Source organism: Anabas testudineus, chromosome 9 (genome assembly GCF_900324465.2).
Source record: "Anabas testudineus chromosome 9, fAnaTes1.2, whole genome shotgun sequence".
Lineage (NCBI taxonomy): Eukaryota > Metazoa > Chordata > Actinopteri > Anabantiformes > Anabantidae > Anabas > Anabas testudineus.
Genome location: NC_046618.1, coordinates 24408870 through 24423842, shown reverse-complemented (window position 1 = coordinate 24423842; position 14973 = coordinate 24408870). Strand labels below are relative to the sequence as shown.

The 14973-nt window shown below is 38.6% G+C and overlaps 1 protein-coding gene and 1 pseudogene across 1 annotated transcript; one reads left to right on the top strand and one right to left on the bottom strand.

The window, feature by feature from the left end:
• Nucleotides 1–1011: 1011 nt before the first annotated feature.
• Nucleotides 1012–8561, bottom strand: LOC113150524 (annotated as a pseudogene).
• A 4732-nt stretch (nucleotides 8562–13293) lies between these two features.
• On the top strand, nucleotides 13294–14212 carry LOC113150523 (fucolectin-1-like). Its single transcript, XM_026343070.1, has 3 exons — nucleotides 13294–13300; nucleotides 13583–13865; nucleotides 14059–14212. The coding sequence occupies exons 1-3, from the start codon at nucleotides 13294–13296 to the stop codon at nucleotides 14210–14212; spliced, it is 444 nt and encodes a 147-aa protein (XP_026198855.1).
• Nucleotides 14213–14973: the final 761 nt, after the last annotated feature.

The following is a 14973-nucleotide window of genomic DNA, read 5'->3' as shown; positions in this document are numbered from 1 at the left end:
ATGTAAACATCATTACCCAAGCATTGAGATGCATGTAAGCTCCACACAAGGTGATGGGAAGAGTTTTAATCTGACCTAGAACTGAGCTAAGAGGTCAATAAATCTGATTTCAGATTTCATGTGCATGACTTGGGAAAGAAAACAACTGCTCTGAAGAATAATCTGAGCATTAACTTTTTATACAAAGTCTGTTAAGACAGTTGTTTGTGGATTTCTCATTCAGGTGGATTCAGCTCCACCTGATGGTGAAGAAACCTACAGGACTCTGAGGGTTTACCACAGTGTTACAAACAGGCTAACAAGCAGACCCAGTGGAAGAAATACAAGCACAGAGTACGATTTCCCACACAGATTTATTAACAGTTTTATAGTAACAAGAGCTGGACAGAGGAAACGCAACGAACGAGACAAAACTAAACCCTAAAAAGGAGGTGAGAAGTAAGGGCACTCTGCAAAAAGTCAAACTAATGATCGAACAAACAAAAGGAAGCACAGCTGGAACTAACTTACAATACGAAAACTAACTGGACTACGAAGAAACAAACAAACTGACTAGACTTACAAACCATGTAGAACAAAGCTAGAAGTCAGGAAAAGGGTGAAGAACAGGAACAAGGATCAAACGAGGAGGACAAGTGACACAGTAACAAAGAACTAACAGATACTAACTTCAATACAAGAACAGTAATGACAAACACAAAACACCTGCTAAAAACAAACACCTGCAATAACTTGAATCAGCTGAGACATGTCCAAGGAAGTGAGAGAAAAAACTAAAACTAGTAAATAAAACACAAAGACTTCAGAGGACACTGCCTCCGCTGGTCGGAGGAGGAAACAAACACACAGGGCTGTGATCTCTGTCCTCTCTTATACATCATATACACAAACATTCAGTGACAGTCAGCCTGTTGAACAATGACGAGTGGTCTCATGGTCCTGTGGTGGATGAACTTAATAAATGCTGTCAGCACTTAATAAATGGCCAGGCTGTAGAAACAGTTGAGTCCTTTAAATACCTGGACACAATAACAGCCCGTAGCTGTGAATATTTGTCTTGTCTCTATAAGTCAGTTCTGCGATAAACTGGTTACTACTGTCCAGGATGTACCCTGGCTCTCGCCCAGTGACAGCTGGGATGGGCTCCAGCATTCCTGCAACACTGAAGAGGACAAGCTGGGGGTGCGCCGGCAAAGATCTTAGGGGAGAAAATAGTGAGTGTAGAGAGAAACCTACAGTAGGAAAAGATAAGTTAGCAGGGCCTGAATGTTATCTATTGCACATCATTTTTATGCTCTAACTCTTATAATGCCAGAAAATCACAGATTTACAGAGAGTGCTGCACTGACGCAGGCAAACTACAAAGTAACACACAACCAGAAACTCAAAGTAACAACGAAAATCAAAAGCACTAAGGCAGACAAAACACACACTAACTCACTTAACTAGACACACAAAGTAACAACTGAAAAGAGCTACAAACAGCAGGAAGACCCACAAGTAGGGAAAACAAAAAGGCAAGGTCATTGGTGAAACAAAGGGGTGAACTCAACAGTTCAGAAACACCAACAGAATGGGGATGAGGCAGGAACCATGACAGCTCTGTCCTCTTTCTAGAAGACCACAAGCCTTCTTTGCTATTGCAGCTGAGGTACAGTCCAGTTTCAGTGATAAGAACATGAATGAATGCAAAAATGGGCCGCTCACCAAAATGTAAGTGGACATCAGCCGAGGTTGAAGTCACCCATAAAAAAATACTGCAGAGAAGTACTCAGTGGTCTGAGCAGGAGAAACGATACTCAGACCACTGTTAGAGGAGATGAGAAAACAGGAATCAATACAGGTAAGGTAGACAAGAGGTTGAGTGAGGATGTCAGAATAAAACCATGAAACTGAAAGTCAAGCTTAAACCACTCCTGACTTCATAATTCAGTACCACAGCTTGTCTCTTATCTCCAGTTCTGACCTTCTCTTTTGTTTCATGGTGTTTCTGATCAACTTTATGCTTCTGTAGTAACTGCAGCTCTGTGCATTTTACTTTTTCCTTAAAATCAGGACGAGTAAACGTCCTCAGGCTTCTCCTTATTTTCCACTACATCTCTCTGTCACGATCCCAGCACTTCCTGCCTTTCTGTCCCTTGTGCCCTTGTTTGATCAGCTTCCTGTTTCCTCTTAACCTCACTGACTGATTGGCTGCCCCTGGTTTCCCTGAGGCTATAAGAACAGATCTGTTTGCCTTTCCCCTCCTCTACATAGTCTGACTTTAACCTCAGTTATACTATCCAGCGTTTCACTTCAGACTTGCCTACTTCAGATTACGGACTCTGCCTGCCCAGGATCCTGCCTCTTGCCTGACCAGTACTGTGAGTTCACCTCTCCCCCATCAATCCCCTGCTCACAGTACCGGACCTGAACCTGTCTCTACCTGATTCCTCTAACGGGACCTTCCTGACCTGAACCTGTCTCTACCTGATTCCTTAAACTGTACCTGCCTGATCTGAACCTGCTTACTTCCTTGCTACCCCTCTGTGACTGTGAGTGTTTCCCCCTAATCTGTTTCCTGCCTCGTTGTTTCTTTTCCCTGCTCGGACTCTGTTTGGACCTCCTAGTGTTTTGACCTGGACTGTTGCCTCTGTTGTGGATTTTGCCTGCTGGACTTCTCTTTGAACTGTCTCACTGTGTATAACCTGGATTTGTCGGGATCCAATCCCTCCCGGGTTGGTTTGTCAGAAAGAGACCATGACGTTGTTCAATTGTGCTAAATACTTTCTTTATTTATGTTCACATATACATGAATAATCCAATGCAGATCTGGAGAGTATGACATATACCTTTCTCGCCTCTCTGTCTGTCATAACTCTAAAGCATTTCACTCACGCAGCTTGCTATATAGTCTAAGACACTTCCTAGTATGTGGGCAAAGCTTGAACCCTTTCACCTTGTTCCACAGCCTGTTTTGCAAAGGTTCAGTTAAAGAGCAGACAACCACAACTTCCCTTTTTCTGCAAAAGAGTACACTGTTTTAACACCTCCCCCCCCCCCCCCCTCCCCCCCCCCCCCGCGCCCCCCTCCCTTTAAGCATGTTAAGGTCAACAGTTGTCTCAATAGTTACATGCACAGCTGCACAAGCTTTCATATAAATATATATATATATATATTGCATAGTTCCACAGATTGCCCCCTGACCTTGGATATTGGCCTACTGGACTTATTGTTTGAACTGCCTCTGTTCATCACCCTGGACTGTATTATTACACTGTTTACTGGACTTTGGATTTTATCATCACCATCATCAGGACCGACTCCCTTTCTGGTCTTTTCTTCATCCTCTTCATAACTTTCCGTACTCCTCCTCCATCCAACTTATCCCTCTGACTTCGTGATTCACTGTCTCTGCCTCATCTAATCTACTCCATCTTTGGGAAGAGTAAACTAAGTTTATTGTCCTTCACAGATGAAAACACACTTTCTGTGAGACACTAATCGTGCTGGAACTTTATTCATCTGTTACAATAATTAAACTACATATCAAATACACTTCAGACCCTCAAACATCAGATTAATTATGGTAATGTAGTCCTTCATCATGTGATGTCTGTGATTTGGCTGTTGCAGAGAATTTGTATGATTGTTGTAGTTACATCATCCTTTTTCTCATATTTAGAAGCAAACAAAGATTATTTTAACAAAGCAGAACATTTGAATTCACTTGTTATTTTTTATTGTTAGTTAGTAATTACACACATATTAGGGTTTTCAATAAAATAAAACAAAAGAAAAAACAGAACATAGCTTTTCTGGGTATAAAAGTGTGTCTGCAGAAACAGAAACTATTTTAATAATATTTAACCGTTTGAAGATCTTTTGTACTGTTTTACCTTTACGACACTTTGCAGAAAATACTAAAACAAAGAGAATAACAATGTTCAGCTGACTTTCAATATATAAGGAGGAACTTTACTGGAATATTATTATTGTGCGATTAGAAAGAAAATGTTAAATATATATATATATATATATATATAATATTCTGCCTTACTACAGATGTCAACTCTTAGTGACTGACTTTGATTATAGTTAAACAAACCTTTTCCAAATATCATCACACTTTTAAATACTTTGGTTGGAAGAGATCAGGCAGTAAGTATTTGATGCCCTTTTTAGAAACAGTACACAGAAGTACTTTCTGCAGTCATGATATTAAAGTACAGTAAACGTGTTTTGCTGTTACAATACTTCTACAATAATATCGATACGTCTACATCTCACAAAATGCAGCAGCCTGAGTTTTCTTTCGAGAGCTGCTCTATGAAGTCACTGATCTGTTTGTCATGTTCTTTCTGCAGATCATCTTTTTCCTTCTTATCCACATGTTTCATTTCCTGTTCATGTTTTTTCAGTAAATCATCAATTTTTTGTCGATTTTCTTTCTTTTTGACCACACATTTCATCATATCTTCTCTGTCTTTAAGTTGCTTCTTATGCTCCTCGTCCTTCTCTTTCATTAGTTTCTCATGTTTTTCACCTTTCTCTTTCCTTTGTTTCTCATACAACTCTATTTTTTCTTTCATTAGTTTATCATGTCTCTCATCTTTCTCTTTCATTAGTTTCTCATGTTTTTCATCTTTTTCTTTCATTAGTTTCTCATGTCTCTCATCTTTCTCTTTCATTTGTTTATCATGTCTCTCATCTCTCTCTTTCATTAGTTTCTCATGTTTCTCATCTTTCTCTTTCATTTGTTTCTTATGCTCCTCATCTTTCTCTTTCATTTTTTTCTCATACATCTCTATTTTTTCTTTCGCTTGTTTTTCATACTCTTGCTTCTGAGCTGTTAATTCTTGACTGTGATTCTCTCTGAAATCTGAAGCTTGTTTTCTGGCTTCCACTGTCATTTGTTCGATCAGATTCTCAATTTTTTTGTGATATTTTTCCTCCAGTTCTTTTCTCTGTGTTTCCTCTTGTTCTCTTCGTGTTCTGTCTTCTTCTTGTGTTTTTTTTTTCATAATTTTCTCTTTCATGCTCATATTTTTTTCATACATTTTCATGATATCGTTTTTCCCACCATTCTTCTTGTTTCTTCTCCCAGTCCTCTCGTTCTTTTCTCATCTCTTCTCTGCTCTGAACCAGTTGTTTATCAATAGTTTCTTTTTCCTCTGATTCTAATTTGATCTTTTTCTCCAAAGCTGAAAGTTTCTGTTCCCAATCCTGCCGCTCATTTGCTTCCTGACATTTCCTCTTCCTGTCTTCTTCTTCTCTCTTTTCTTGTTCTTTCTTTCTCTGCTCACACTCCTTCCTTATATTTTCCTTCATTTCCTCAAGTTGTTTGTTTTTCAGTTTTTTTTCTCCTGTTGAATGACTTGTTTCTGTACTTCTATTCTGTTTTGCAGTTTTTGCAGTTCTTGCTCATGTTTTCTTTCAAGTTCCTCCTTTTCTTGTTTAATCTCTTCTTCCTTCTTCTTCATGATCTTCTTCACTTCTTTCTTTATTGCCTCTTCAGCATCCTGTAGCATTTTCTTGGTGTAAAAGTTACCTTTGTTTTCTTTCACTACAGAGTCAATTTTGGTTATTAACTCACTGACTTGTGTGCAGTTTTGTTCATCATAGTTATCAAGCACATGGTATCTTCCTCCACCGTCAGTAATTACATTTTTCAATCAATCATCACATTCTTTCATGATGTAATCTTCAACTGACTGTTTCTCATGTTGAATTGAATCTCCTCTTGTAAAAAGAATAATGATGAATCTTTCTGAATTCTCTCCAAACACATTTTTAATAAGTTTTAATGTCTCTATATCCTCTGATGCGAATCTGCCAATAGGGTAACACCAACAGGAAGACATGTGGTCCTGGAGCCAGAAGACTGATACATTTCACCATCTCATCAATAACGTCTTCATTAGATAATGTTGAATGAAACAGACCAGGAGTGTCGACCACAGCAACAGGACGACCGTTAACTTCACTCTGTTCTTTCTGACATTGTTTAGTGACTGATGTTTGACTTGATTCAGCTTTAAACTCTTTTCTTCCTAGAATAGTGTTTCCTGAAGAACTCTTTCCACAGCCAGTCTTCCCTATAAGAACAATCCGGAGACACTCTGGACCCTGCTTCTCATCATTGTCTGTGAAATAAAAAAATGTGGAGTTACCTGTAATGGCAGCACATAAAGTAATACGAAATAGGTTTGTTGTTCTACAATATACTTATTGTAGAACAACAGAACAACATATCTTCCTCCACAGCTCTGACAGAGCTCCTGGATGTCTCTGTTCTCTCTTACAAAGTTAACAACAGCTGGATCTGTAGGATCTGACTCCACAGTGAACAGAATCATGGTGAAGTCATTGACTCGAGAGCTGAATGTGTTCTGGATGGTCTCTAACTCTCCCTTGTCTTCATCAGTGAGGGGACCCCACAGGTAGGACCAGGATGAAGGCATGGACCCCCTCAGGATCACAGAGGGAGATACACCTGAATGATTCCTCCATCACTGTCTCCTGAGGTTTTCCATACAAGGCAGGCAGCTCCACCAGGGAAACCCAACGTCCACACACCTCTCCCTGATTCTTAACACACTCTGATGAGTTGGAGACTGAATGAAGCTCTGTCTGACCTAAAATGTTCTTGGCTGCTGAAGTCTTCCCTGCTCCTCTTCTACCACACAGAACCAGGTTTAAAGCTGGTTTGATATATTTAGATTTTGGTCTTATGGTCTCTTCATTGAAGGTGAGAAAGGTACCTTTGTTTTTACGTACAATGTTCTCAATCTGTTCCATTAACTGTTTATGATCATCTTCAAACATGCAGTATGCTCTTGATTCACAGTCTTTAATCAAATGACTCACAACAAAACTTTGATTTTCCTTGTGTGTGATGACGACCATTAAGTATTTAAAAGCACCTTGACCAAAAAAATTCAAGATGAACTTCAGTGTTTTTCTGTTCTCCTCAGTGAAATCAGAAGGCCTCACCACCAACAACAGAACATTTGGTCCAGGAGAACAAAGGTCTATACAAGTTTTTATCTCTTGTTTAGCTGTTTCCACAGGCAGACTTAAGATGTCTGGAGTTTTAACTACTGTTAATAAATTTCCTCTCCACTCTCCACTGGAAGTCTAATGGAACTCAGGGTGCTGTTGTGTAGCCTGTAGAGGTCTCTACGTCCCCCCATGGATAGGCCTCCCCAGACCATCACTGACCCATCACCAAACTGGTAATGCTAAACGATGTATCATGCAGGATAATATTCGCGTACGTATGTAACAATCTGCTCAGGAGGAACCTGCACTTAACTGTGATGAGCACAGTGCGCCAGTGGCAGACCTGACAGTTCTGGTGTTTAATGGCAAAGGCCAATCATGTCCCACTGTGGCGGAGTGTGAGCACAGGACTAGTCCGTTTCTGATTGTTTGGTTGGAGACATTCACACCAGTGGCCTGCTAGAGGACATTTTATAGGGCTCTGACAATGCTTTTCCAGTTCCTCCTTTAAAAAGAGAGCAGACCCCAGTACTGCTGATGGTTTGAGGACCTTCAAGAGCCCCGTTCAGATCTCCTAGAGTAACTGCCTGTCTCCATGCTCTTGAGACTGTATTGGGAGACAGAGCAAACCTTCTCACAATGGCACGTACTGATGTGACATCCTGGACTGACTGTTCAACCTCTTTAGGGTCCAGGTATCAGCTAATGTGACTAGTAGTGACACTGACACCAGCCAAATGCAAAACTAGTGAAAAACAGTCAGAAAAGATAAAGAGGGAAAAAAGTCTGTAGCCTCCACGAGTAAAACCATTGTTGTTTTAGGTGAGGTCTCATTGTTGCCCCTCTAGTTCACCTGTTGTCAATGTCATTACCACCAAAGCAGCTGAAACTGATCAACACCCCCTCTGCTACTTCACTGATCAGATCAATATCCCAGAGGTTTAACTGACTTGATGCTATATGGAGAATTTAGTCAAAGACCAGAAGCGCAAGGACAAGATCCACATAGATACATATTAAAACATTTAGGGTGCAAATATCCTGGGGCTGGGTGGGTGGACACATGGTGGATGGGAATAAAGTGAAAACATCATGAGCTAGTGTTGGTGCAATAATGACGTCCTCAGATAGGTCTGTGAAGATCAGAGTGAATGCCACAAGTGCCTTAGTGCTAAAAGCTGATGGGAACTGTGATAAATTTCTCTCTCCACATGTGAAAACATGTCCCCCATACGTCATGGAGGTAGAGCTAAATGGGAGTGGCCAGGAGAGTGGGAGAGCAGGATTTTTTAAAGTGTGAACGTGAAACTAACAACAGTACAAAACTGGACAGGACCAGAAAAGTGAGCAGAACCACAACAACACAATACACTAACATGAACAAAACATAAGATGGTGAAACAATTCCTCAAAAGTGTCTTAGAAGAATAAATATCTCTGATATCACAAGCAGCACATTTATACATTTCAGGTGCATCAGTAATGCTGCAAAACTAAAGGCAGTTATTTCTTATGTGTCTATGTGGTGATACAGAATATAAAACCTGACTGGACTCACCTGGTGCTGCATTTGCCATGATTTCACTCTACTGGAAACATCAACGTTTATTCAACTGGACACACAGTGGCTGAGTTCTTCTACAATAAGAAGTTGTTTTTACTTACTTATTTTCACACAGAGGCAGTTTAAATCATTCATTTAAGTCATTCAAACTATATTAAAATTATTACTTATTCGTTGAAGGACGGTGTCCTCTAATCTCTGAATAGACCTACTGAAGCTAAAAAACTAACATGCTATCAATGTTAGAATCATCACAACAAAACAAGAGTAGAAATATTATTGTGTTATTTGGCCAAGAAAATTTGCGTTAACTGTTACTGTGATAGATTAATCAAAGTGGTGCTGAAAACATTTTGAGGTAAAGTTAATCTGAGGCAGAAATAACTTCAGACAAGGCAGGATCACATTTCTAATGAAAAAATGTTCACGTACTAAATGAACATGTTATAATATATAATAATTCTGAATATACCAGCTGAAATCTGAGGAAATAATACAACAGATTTGTGAACTGTTTGAATCTGAGCTGTGGATTTCTGTATTATTCCAACCCAGCTAGTAAAGTATTTAGTATAAACAGAAATCATTCACCTGTGGGTGCAACAGTAAATTTTCAATTTAATGTAATTGATTCAATTATTGAGTCCATTTAGTTTTAGTTGAAGATTACTCATCTGTCTGTGTCACATACAGTCGAACAAATGAACAAAATGAAACCAAATGAACATATATAGACAAGGAATGGGGGCAGGACCAGGTTTTTGCAAGTCACTTATCAAAAAAACATTCAAAATGACAACTGTCTTATCAACATAGCTCACAAAAAAGCTTTTGTTTTACTGTCTCAGTTGAGGTATTGTCATTTGGTATTTTCAATGCTTTTCCGCATAACTGATCTTCTAGAGATTTAACAGGAGGAGGAGGTCAGATTATAAAAGAATGCACCATTGAACTCTTCTTACTACTGTTGTAAACACCGATATTTTAAACTTAAATGCAATTATTAAACATTAGTAAAATATTTAAAGAATTGTTTTTACTGAATAAAGTGATTTTCTAGTTCCAAGAAATAAAACTGCAAATATAAAGTTATGCCCTTTAAATAATACAATTCAGCCACTGGTTGACTCTTTCTATTGAACTTCTAAATGGAAGACTTCATACAAAACATCAACACAACACACAGTGTTAGGAACATAAAACTAATAGACTTATTTAACAGATTTATTTAAATACATGTGTCATGGTTTCGGCCTGGCCCCGGCCGGTCTTGGATTTTCCTCTCGCTCTCCCTCTGGACTCCGCCCACCAGCCACTTCTCTCCCTCTGCTCCCAGCAATCAGCTGCATATTGGACTCACCTGTGTTCCCCTCAGGCTAAATAAGCTCTCCTCAGCCCTTTCTCCTCTGTCAGATCGTCGTCGTTCCCTCACCTGTTTCCAGCGTCGCTCCCCAACCTGTTTCCAGCCTGTGTTCCCTGCCTGTTGCTATTCCTGCCTGTTGCTATTCCTGCCTGTTGCTATTCCTGCCTGTTGCTATTCCTGCCTGTTGCTATTCCTGCCTGTTGCTATTCCTGCCTGTTGCTATTCCTGCCTGTTGCTATTCCTGCCTGTTGCTATTCCTGCCTGTTGCTATTCCTGCCTGTCGCTATTACTGCCTGCTTAACCCTGCCAGCTCCTGCTCATCTTGCTCAGGCCTGTTTGCTTCCCCCTGGACTCTTTGGACTTTGTTACCCTTTTTTCAGTGAGTGTTTTCCTGCCTTCAAGCAATGGTTTTCTTTGATACTTTGGAGTCTTGTTTTGTTACTTCGTTCCCAGTCGCACTGATGGTTTTCTGTTGTTACTTCGTGTTTTTGTCTATTTTTGTAGTGTCTGTTGACACCCCCCTTAGTTTCCGTTTCTGGAGTCTCAGCAATAAAGCCTGTTTCAGTTCAAGCCTGCCTCGTCCCCCTCCTTAATTTGTGACAACATGACTCGAGGTGGATCTCATTTTACATAACTGGAAATTTTGTGTAGTGAGAAAATACTTCAAATCTAGTTTTGTCAGTTAAAACACTTGCACCTTATTCCTCATATCACAGATTCCCACTAAATACTGTCACATTAAGAGAATCGGTGCAGTTTGTTCCTCTTTATAACAAAATTCATATAAAATTCAATAAAAATAACATGTTGCTTTTCTTTCATCTCTCTTGGTCTCATGGTGATTTCTAAATTAGAACAGAGCAATTTGAAAAAAAGTTTCTAAAAGAGAACCAACTCATGTTTGGCTGCTAAAATGTGCTCCAATGTAGATAGTGACCATACAGTGTGTCCTTATATCATATTTTTACATAATGTCTGGTTTATTTAAGTTCACTCTTGACACATTCCAGAGAATGCAAACAAAGAATATATTTAGTGGCTAGAATAAGGTGGTGTTTGTCTGCTGGCACAGGAGATGTGAAACACGACACCTGGTTATACTGGAAGTGCACAGAATAACAGGAATATGATGATGTTTTGACTGTGATGTTGCTTTAGCTTCTAACTTATGGAAGCACATTGCATTCACCAAAGAAAAATAATTATAATAATATAAGATAAAAGTACTGCACAGGACAGACAATGTTGCCGACTTTGCCTCATTTAGTCTTTTTTAGGCTGAGACACTGAAGAGGAAATGTGGATCAACACTGTGAAGTTACGTTTACGAACCATCTGGATCGCTTGAACTCACTGTCATAGGAACAAAGCGACCCGAGTCTTTGTTTAGCACTGTAACAAAAACTCTGTGCCCTAATTCGTTCTTATCTGGTTCAAATGTCCCGACCTAACTTGAATTTGGTAGAAGTTTGTCCTAAAGCTCAAATAAACTCAACCACAGCTCCGCACAAACGTGTGTTTCCTTAATGTCATTGATAGACAGGCACCTGACTGCTGTGCAGGGGAGTGGCACCTCAAACATTTTCTTTGGAACTACCATAAAGTACGTTCTGTGTAATAGTACTATCTGCTAGTTTGGAAATGGTTATGATCTGCTCTAAGGCTCAATTTGTTATCTGGTTAAGCAAAGAAAATTACACTGTTACAGTGTATTACACTAAGCTTTGAGTATTTGAGTACATCATTTTAGAGCCCTTATAAAAAGAACCTGAATAACCTAACTCCTGTTTGCAGAGGGATTTTATAACAAGCTGTTAAATACTTTATTTGACCAGGATGAACCGGTATTAATTGTTACAGTTCCTCCCTCTGCCCTGGTCTGTGGGTTTTGTTTTGTTTTTGTTCAGTCACACTCTCCTGCCACACCCCTGTATGGACTGCCTCCACTCTCCACTCCACACACCGGACTAATTACAGACTCATTTCACCTGGTCATCCCTCCAATTTATAAGCTCCCCTCAGTCCTCAGTTCGTTGCTGGTTTGTCGCACATCTTTTATGTTCATTCATGCTGCTCCCGTCTCATGGACCCACGTCAGTTTGTCACTCTGCTTTTTGGATCACCCTGGACTGCATTTAGTTTTTTGGACTTTGTTTTAATTCGTGAGTTTGTTTGTGAGTTTGTAAGTTGCCTGCCTTGCAGTGTATTTTAGTTGTTACTTTGTCCTGTTGGTTTTGTTTGTTTGTTCCTGTCCATCCTGCCTTCTGCAGTGATTTTGGTTTGTTACTTTGTACGTCTAGTTAGTCTGTTAGTTTCTTGTCCGCATTAGTGCGTGGTTTTTCATTGCTACTTTGTATTTCTTAGTCGTGAGTTTGTTTGTGTTCCAGAAGCGTTTGAGCCTTGTTTTGTATTGGTGTGTCTAGTTTCTAGTTAGTTTTTTGCCTGTGTTTCCACAGTGTTTTCAGTTGTCACTTTGTATGTTTGTTTAGGGTTTTGTTTGTACTTCACCACCGTGTTTTCGGGTCTCTTTTATTTGATACTTGGTTAATGTTAGTTCCCTGTGTACCCTGACCTTTTTGTTAATATATCTTTTTTGTTCTTACTTGTTCGGTCCCAATGACACAATCTCCAGCCAAAACAACCTCTTTCTTGTTCAATGCGAGGCAATAAAGTAAAGAAATTGGCAAATAAAAAGTAAATGTACAGGATCTTAAATTGAATCACACTGAGCTCAGACTGAAGTTGAACATGATGAGTTGATAAATTTGATTTCAAGTTTTATAGGCAGAGCATGAATTGTCATGTCAATTAAAGCTCTGACGAAAAATAATAAAAGACCTTTTATTTAATGAAAAATAGAATGAACAAAAATAAAAAGTAAAAAAAGAAAGTAATATGTGCATATCTGTATATACTATGTTTGGCCTATGAACATTATAATTCATTTTTTAAAGTTATGCTCTAAATTTTCAGCAGAAGACGATGCATACAGCTGTGAGCATAATTTGGCTGGCCTTTCTAGGACAAACAAGAGGCTTGTTTGGTAAAACAGATCTTTTATTTGTTCAAGATAAGTATTAAATATGTTACAAAATGTAAAAAGCTATAGTATATAGATATACATGAACAAAATGAATAAAACAATTTCTCATTTATTGATTTAAAGGTTGGATCATTAGTCAATTCAATTAGTGGCCAGCCGTTATAAGCTTTTATACAGACAACCTCAACAGATTTCTGCATATCAACGTCCTCGGAAACAGTGGAACAAGTGCCTCAAACAAGCTGTTTCTGTTTTAAAACCTGAAAACTTTTTGAATAAAGACACAAAATAATATAAATTTGGATATTTTAACCTTGAAAATGAAAAAACATTGTATCAATGGAAGGTAAGAATAACAAAAATAATAAAAAAAAAAAAAAACTTAAGCACATTCTGGCCAATTTGAAATTGATTATGTAAAATAGAATGTTTGGGGTGGTTTAAGTAAGACAAAGTAGCCAACAACCAGATCTATACATGGTGAATAAAAAAAGCATACAATGTTTGTAATTTCTGTAGAAAGGCTACAGAACTTGGCCACTTGACTTTGTCAAATATCTCCTTTTAATGTATTCAGTCAGACTCACATGTAACACTCCAAAGCTAATTTGATTTTAACATCTTCCAGATACCAATATTGCTGTTGGCGGAAAGGTGACTCAGTCATCACTGCTTCAAACTGCTGTCCCTGAACGGGCCATTGATGGGAATCGTGCTAGCAACTTTGCAGAAAATTCTTGTGCTTGTACACATTATAATCAAAAGCCTTGGTGGAGACTGGACCTGTGGACAACGTATAATATCAACACTGTCACCATCACCAACAGACAAGATTGTTGCCCCGAAAGAATCAACGGAGCTGAGATCCGCATTGGAAATTCCCTGGACGACAATGGGAATGCTAATCCCAGGTACACACTCTGTCCATCTCAGATAGCCCGTTCCAAATTTGTCCCGGCTCTAGACAAAACCCATTTCGTTCACTTTGATATTATTCCCTGGTATCACATCGTCACTTTCAAATATCAACTATTGGTGCCTTCTCTGTTTAGTGCATTTACAGGAAACTTGTTTAAGTCTGACAGTTATTTTCCGTTTGTTCAGATGCGCTGTGGTCTCGTCTATCCCAGCTGGGACCTCTCAGACCTTTCTGTGCCATGGAATGGAAGGTCGCTATGTAAACATTGTGATTCCTGGAAGAGCTGAATACCTGACACTGTGTGAGGTAGAAGTCACTGCAATAGAATCACATCATTAAATAATAAAGACATTTTTGGCTAAGTGTCCCCTTTAATTCTTCCTCATACGTGTCCACTTGATTGAATTGATTTATTTTACTTCTTTTGCATGTTTCCATTTTTGTTACAAAGTAAATGTACTCTTGGTTTTTATTTGTACAAAATTGTATCTGGGTCTTATTTTATTTCTTTCATTATTTTGTTATCCATATAATCATTAGTCTGGATAATGTAATGCACCCATGTCCTGTTGCTATATATATTCAAACTACTAAGTCTAATTTTCCAATCACTTTTGCTAAAAATCTAAATATTTTACTGGGCCATATATTTTTTTCATTTTTAAACATGTACAACATTTACATTTAAAATAAAGAGTATTCTGGTTCTAATATCTCCTTTGAAGCTTTTGTTTAAATTCCGTCTCTTCTTGACATTATTGCATTGTGGTAACCTTCAATTAACTGTTACAGGCTCTGTACTGTTTATACAAAGAGTAAAAATAATAAAGTATTCTTTACAGTTTTTGTTGAGACTGTATTTACATTTGATCTATTTTTAGTAGCAGTAAAGCTAAATCTTTAATTGTATTACTTTTCATGTTTCATCATGTAAAATACTGAAATTAGCTGATATCCAGTTAGATAGAGCAGTGATAAGAACAGTGGAGTCTGTTTTTCAGAGGAAGCCGTTTTTAGCCTGGCGTTATATTTCCAGACCAATACCAAAAAAGTTATGACATTGTACATAATCTTGTCACACATCTAGGATCGGACTCCAT